The 7500-nt window shown below is 36.9% G+C and overlaps 1 protein-coding gene across 15 annotated transcripts in view; it reads right to left on the reverse strand.

The window, feature by feature from the left end:
• mtmr3 (myotubularin related protein 3) overlaps positions 1 to 7500 on the reverse strand; it is a 124454-nt gene that overhangs the window by 101153 nt on the left and 15801 nt on the right. For 11 of the 15 annotated variants that reach the window (XR_008396448.1, XR_008396447.1, XR_008396446.1 and 8 more), the window contains exon 2: positions 1354 to 1433. Coding sequence is in view for 10 of the 15 variants with exons in the window: in XM_053680268.1 (XP_053536243.1) it covers positions 1354 to 1356 (3 nt within the window). In the remaining 5 variants the exon portion in view is untranslated. Of the gene's footprint in view, positions 1 to 766; positions 793 to 1353; positions 1434 to 4576; positions 4615 to 4902; positions 5030 to 7500 lie in introns of those variants that run through there. The other 4 variants (XM_047155504.2, XM_047155502.2, XM_053680263.1 and 1 more) reach the window with 3 other exon arrangements.

The raw sequence follows: 7500 nt of genomic DNA on the forward strand, positions 1-7500 counted from the left end.
CACTTGCACAAACATTGGGAAGATGAGACACTTCTAGATCCCTGTTCTTTAAATAAAACAGGATGCTCACTCACACCTGATTATCATTACACCAGACTCTAATTACACCTTCAAATTCGCTGCTAATTCTAGAGGCTCACATACTTTTGCCATATATTAGATATTGGCTCATTTTCCTTAATAAATAAATGACCAAGTATAATATTTTTGTTTCATTTGTTTAATTGGGTTCTCTTTCTCTACGTTTAGGACTTGTGAAGATCTGATGGATGATGTTTTAGGTCATTTATGCAGCTATATAGAAAATTCAATTCAATAAAGGTAATATTTATTATACTGATTATAATAAAAGCTTTTATTAAAATGAATGCTTTCCTTTGTTTAATCACATTTTATTGGCTACCAGTTGCTGGTAAGAAATAGGCTTAGCCAGTCAAGATGATGCATTTTTCTTGTTTGAAAGTTACTAACCAGATAGAAACACTATAAGCACAGATATATTGAGATGAGAGCTTGCTGGAAGTAAAGTAAAGTAAAGTAAAGTAGCTTGCTGGAGTTTACTGCAAAGGAAAAGCAGATCAAGATTTATAATATAAGGTGTATTCTTCCCCTATTATTAAGAATGTGAGTTTAATCATTTCAGTGGAACTGTCATAAAAGAATTTTAGGGCAACTTCATTAATACAGAAATATTCATAAATATTATAAAGATTGCTTGGTAGAAGATTGGGCCACACATGACTAAATAACAAATTAGTGTTCTCACCGCTACTAATGCTGTCTGCCATGCACCTGTAATACATGAGCACGTCACACTTTCATTAATTGTCACACTTAATTTTAATAGTATAGATCAAGAAAACAATCATGATTTATTTTGTATATTTCCTCATCCCACTGAAATTAATTTCTGGTTATACCACACAATGTGATTTTTAATAGTTTTTAGACACAAGTGTGATTTACATCAAGCGTAGAACACAGTTAACCTGTGGTCAAGCCAGCTGTAGTAGAAACCGGAATGCATGTATATACAGCAGTTTACAGTTAAAAAAGTTACCATCTGTCACTTTTATTTAAGCACTTTAATGTGAGCTCAAACATACTACAGATCTGCTGTGAATTCTTTATGGTGTGAAACGATGAGCAGTAATATACTACAGTCCATTTCAATATTATTTTTCCAAGTTCACAGGCCTTGTGTTTAACACATAGGATATATAGTCTAAAAGTCTCTGATAATCTACTGGAGGGTTGGACACCATTTTCAACAGGAGGTTCCCTCGGTTGGTTTCCATTAGAAGTGACAGAAAAGAGAAGGACATAAGTGGAGGATCTTATTCTGCTCTTTACCATGGTCCTGGATGAAGGAGTATGGGTGACTGTTGTTGGCTTTTGACTGAAATCTGTCACTTCCCCAACTTGGCCTGCAGCTGTGACACAAACATAATAAAACATTCAGTAAAGGATCAAAGAAATGGAAAAAGTTAGTTAGTAGAAAAAGTTTAGTAGAAGATGGCTAGACCTAAAAAAAACATCCATATAAACGTTATAATATGGACAACACTGTAGCAAAAGAGAAACCGTATGTTCTATAGTTACAGTTATGTGAAAAAGTATTTTCCCCATCCTGATTTCCTCTTCTTTTGCGTATATCTCATACTAAATTGTAGGGCTGCACAATTAATTGAATATCGATCGCGATTACGAATTGGACTGCCCACGATTAAATGAACATGATCGACTGCGATATTACCGTTCAAATTTCGTCATAGAGCGGCGCAGGGATGACGTATTTTTGTAATGTCAGTTAGCGTTTTAGCGCTCGAGCGGCCAGCTTCACTGTGCGCTCCAGCGCTTTGCGCGAGGGGAAATCATGAAACTACCAGGAAAAAACTTCACAGATAAACTCAGGGCTCTACAGTGCGATCATTTCACTCGTATTTGTGACTGAAGAGTATTTTGTGCGACTGTGAATAAATATTTATTCGCACCGGTGCAAGTGACCTGTTCGGAGTTGTATAATAGAATCGGAATAAAAACTACAGGAAGTCCAAAATGTATCTACACCAAGCAACAGTTACTTTCACACTGCTTTTCATCTCCTCAGTCAACCAAACCAGTGTGGAAATACTGCAGAGAAGTCATTATGATGAAGAGAGTAACTCTACATCATCAGTTTCTCTCAACTCTCCGAGCTCACAACCACCAGCTTTTATTGATCCCGCAAAATAACCTGAACTTTCACCTGCTCGTGTAGAGACAGCGGCCTCACGCGGAGTAATTAATAATAACGCTACAAGGTGGGTTTAATTCAAACTTCTTTATTAAAAAAAATACTCACCAATCTTAATCAAGAGTAGCAACTGTTCGGTCTGTAAACATACAGCACGCTGCAGCTCTCCTTCACTAATTTTAATTCACTTCATTTAAACTCATGGTTGCCAGATATCACTAGAAAAGTAAACTCCAGTTTCCATGTGTTTAAAAATTCCCCCCCAAAATTCAATATTATCAGCAGACATGGACACTATAGTGGAGAACCGATATAAAAGGAACAACAGATAAACAAACGAACAGAAAACTAATAAAATATAAAGACCGAAAATGTGCTTAGTTATAAATAAATAATTTAATATAAAAATAGATATTATAATAACTTCATAAAATATAAATAAAATGAGAAATTAAATGGTTTAATTACTATGGGTTGCATTTAATATCAATCTGACATTAATCTTAGTTCACTATTTCCTTAGAAAGCTATTAGCCTTTTTCCTAATATGGATCATACTTGTGTTAGTTTGCTTGTGTTAGTTTGCTTAATTAGGACTCTTTATTGTTTAAGATATTTAAAAATAAATCTTTTTATGCTTGCTTATTTATCAATTAACCAACAGTATTCTTTATTGCTATTATTTTAATTCAATTAACAGTGACCACATCAACGTTACCATCTGTAAAAAAAAAGAAAAAGAAAAAAATGTACAAAAAAAACCCCCTAAAGTTCAATTGTGCTCCTAAATTTTTGTAATTTTTGTAATAAAAGAAATTGTCTTGCGTCTCTCCTCCTGTAAACACTGTTAAAGATTTGTACATTATCAGGAATGTAGCACAACATGGAGGTGAAAGCAGCGGTCTGTTTATTTAAATGTGAAAGTGCAATAAAAATATGTTGTCCCTAAAATCAGTGAATAATCGTGATAATTAATCGAGATCTTAATATTGATCAAAATAATCGGGATTATCATTTTGGCCATAATCGTGCAGCCCTACTAAATTGTATCAGAAATTAAAACAAAATCTAAGATAAAACTAAGGCAACCTGAGTAAAATGCAGATTTTAAATGACAATGTTATTTATTGAAGCAAAAAAAAAGATATCCAATACCAACTGGGCCTGTGTGAAAATGTATTTCCCCATAGTTACTAATTCCCAGAAATCAATGAAACTGCATTCATAATGGGGTTCAGCTGGACTACATGCAACCAGGCCTGATTACTGCAAACCTTGATCAATCAAATCGTCACTTAAATAGAACATTTTCAACAGTATGAAGTCTTACCCAGTCTTAAAGGTCTTAAGGTCTTACCCAGTAACTGACTCTACCAAAATTTAAAGAAATTCCAGAGATGATGACGAAGAAGGCAATTTAAATACATGTCTGGGAAGGGTCACAAAGCTATCTCAAAGGCTCTGGGACTCCAACAGACAACAGATAGATCCATTATCTCCAAATGGAAAAATTCAAAATAGTGAACCTTCCCAGAAGCGGCTGACCTTCCAAAATTTGTCCAAGAGCACAGCAACGACTTATCCAGCAAATCACAAAAAAGACAAAGACAACATCGAGCAACCTACAGGCCATCAAAGGACCTACAGGCTTCTCTTGCATCAATAACCTTCAATTTAATGGCGCACATGGTAGATTGGCGGGGCAAAAACCACTGCTAACCCAGAAGAACATTAAGGCTCATCTGAATATTGCCAAAACACACCTTGATGATCCTCTAACATTTTGGGAGAATGTCCTGTGGATTTATTGATTTGAAAGTGGAACTGTTTGGAAGACAGGGATCCTGTAATATCTGGCATAAACCAAAAACAGAATTCCACAAAGTACACCATACCTACGGTCAAGCATGGTGGTGGAAGTGTGATGGTGTGGGGATACTTTGCTGCTTCAGGGCCTGGGAAACTTGCAATAATTGAGGGAAACATGAATTCTGCTCGCTACCAGAAAATCCTAAAGGAGAATGTCCAGTCTTCAGTACATTAGGTGAAACTCAAACACAACTGGATTATGTATCGGAAGCATTTGGTTGCAGTTATTGCTGCTAAAGGTGGCACAAGCAGATTAAGTAGAAGGGGGAAATTAGTTTTTCACATTGGTGATAGGTGCTGGATAATTTTTTTTGCTTCAATAAAATAACAATAATAATAAAAACTGTATTCTGCGTTTACTCAGGTTGCCATTGTTTTATGTTGAATTTCATTTGAAATACAACCAAGTTTAGATAAGAGTATCAGCTTGTCACATCATGACTGTAATATTTCAATATCTAGTAAGCATACCTCCTGCACAGCTTGCTTCAGGTCACCCCTGGCTCTGGCTATAGGACATTCAAAAACATTGATCTTTCAGTTAAGCCATTCCTTTGTTGATTTGGATATATGCTTCGTGTCATTGTTGTGCTGAAACTCTTTTTCATCTTAAAGCTTACTAGCAGACACCCAAAGGTTTTACACTAAAATCAATGGGTATTTGTATCTATTCCATCCACCTTGATAAAAGCCCCAGTTCTGGCTGAGGAAAAGCAACCGTAAAGCATAATGCTGTCACCAACATGTTGCACTGTAGGTATATTTTTGGGGGGATGGGTTGTATGCACTAAACATACCTTTTGGAATTATTATCCTTTTTTCTTTTTTTTATAAATCTGATCAAGTTCCTTACTCCAGTGGTTTTCACCCCATTTGTGTCCAGTTGCAACTCCCCAAAATTTGGCACCAGCTCCCTCTGGATCCCTAAATCATAATACAGCAACATCCAATTTCTTCATTAAGGGGAATGCAACCCCTTGGCTGTGCAATCTGCTACTGTTGTGAACACATTACTTTGCTACCTCTTCCTGTGTGCTCCTAGCACGTAAAATAACCATCATACACAATAACCATCAAAAGCACAGAATAAGATGGCATTGCTGACCAGAACTCAACAAAACAACTACCTATGTTTGGCTAAGCAGCACCACACACTACCATGCTAGTTTGGCCAAGTGTGGCACCTGTGGAAGTAAAATAATGACATGTGTCTTTGAAATGAAAAAGCATGTTGAATTACACTAACTGAAAGAAAAATGCATTACATTAACAGTTCTTGTATTTGAATTCATTGTATTTGGCACTAATTGAAGGAAAAATGTATTGTACTAACTGTTCTTGTATTTTAATGCATTTTTAAAAGTTCAATAAATCAATATTCTCCTTCCAAAGTTCATTACCAAATATTCATTTTTTTAAAAAATATTTAAATACCACCTATAATATTCGACAGGCAAATATCGGTCCATTTAAATTCGCTTTGAATATTCACTTCCACAAATTAAGGGGTTCAGATTCGGTTGGATAGTCAACACTGCACATCCTGGAACTGCAGAAAAGCAGTAGAGCATCGATGCATGATCTCCAGCTGCTGTTAGTCCATCTCCACAAGCAAGCGGGTGTTGATGAAGACCAAAGTAAAAGGTAGAGTGAGACCTTCACAATTTGATTTGTCAAAATGGAACAAACGGTAAGTACTAGTTATGAAATTCAGGCCCAATATATATGTGACAAAGCTGATTGAGACACCAAAGTAGTGTTTATGTTTATGTTAAATGTTACTCTTTGTCCCTGTGTACATGTAAGCAGCTTTCTCAGTTTACTTTTGGCATTTGGCAGACACACTTATCCTTGCATAGCAAAGGGAATAGAACTAGTTTCCCACTGATGCGGATGCAAAGAACGAACATTTCATCTGAGGAAGATATATTTTGCTCTCTGTTGCTTTGCTTTATTTCACAATGTTTAATATTTGCTGCTGTGTTTGATTCCTTAACTTTATATCGTGTCTTATGGACCAGGTGCTGAAATACTGGGGTTGCCCTCTTACATCAGGATTCCCGCATCATAATAAGCAGACACAGAGTGTGTGTGTGTGTGTGTGTGTGTGTGTGTGTGTGTGGAGACACACTATAGAATACTGCCTTCAAAGGTGATTGGCTATGTCACTAATGACCGGATACAACACTGATAATACTGTTGTTTTTTTTAGATTATAAACAAAACAAAATTATATCTCGACTGCCATATTGGGACTATTCATTCTTGCCATAATATTACAGAGACACTGTCCCCACTATTGACCTGCATTTGCATGATTTACTTGACAACTGTGATGGCGTGATGATTACGTGATAGTAAAAGAGCATTGTTACTATCCGGCTAATCTACTGGCTATTTTGCACGTGTTGCAACATGCTGTGTTTGTTTAACAAGGTAGACAATAAAGTGTTGAGGTCAGCACACCTTGTCACTTTTGAGCAATTTTCAAAAGACAAAGAAGAGCTGATGTGCCTTCTACCAACCAAGATAGTAACAGGTATAGCAGTTCTTTTTTCCAAGCACTGTGTGCTTGAATGTCAACGTGTACGTTACGATAAAGACATGAATAAATTGTTTTGTGGTTTGTCACATCATCTCATGCCAAGAGACCAGAGGCCAACCTCAGGGGCCATAATCTATTCACACAGAAATGACCAGGTCAGCACAAAAGTTTATATTGCATTCAAAATATACATCTATTTATGTATTGCAGATCTTTTCTGGAAGTTACATCTTTTTTCTCAACAGGTCCTTTCCTGGATCGTTCGCAAATTGCAGAGGCAAATAACGCATTAGATTAGATTCAACTTTAATGTCAGTACACAGAGTACAAGTACAGAGCTAATGAAATCTTTGATCAGGCCTACCACCATGATGTCGTCTGTGAACTTTATTATGCTGTTGGAACCATAAACAGGAACACGGTCATAGGTGATGACGGAGGTGGACAGATTATCTAATTTTACAGATTGGGGTCTGTTAGTCAAAAAGTAAAGAATTCAATTGCAGAGGGATGTGCTGATACCAAGCTGGCAGAGCTTGGAAATCAGGTTGGAGGGAATCACAGTATTAAATGCTGAGCTGAAGTCAATGAAGACATGTGAATTTTGACTGCCCAGGTGGGTTAGAGTACAGTGGACTGCCGTAGAGATGGCATCCTCTGATGGCCTGTTGCGGCAATAGGCAAACTGGTGTGGGTCCAATGGAGCAGGGAGACAGGATTTAAGGTGGGACAGAACCAATCTCTCAAAGCACTTGGCAAAGATGGGGGTGAGTTTGACAGGACGGAGGTCATTTAGGGCCAATGCAGTTCAGTGCTTCGGTACTGGCACAATGGTGGCGGTCTTGAAGCT

This window comes from Ictalurus punctatus, chromosome 5, assembly GCF_001660625.3.
Source record: "Ictalurus punctatus breed USDA103 chromosome 5, Coco_2.0, whole genome shotgun sequence".
Taxonomy (NCBI): Eukaryota; Metazoa; Chordata; class Actinopteri; order Siluriformes; family Ictaluridae; genus Ictalurus; species Ictalurus punctatus.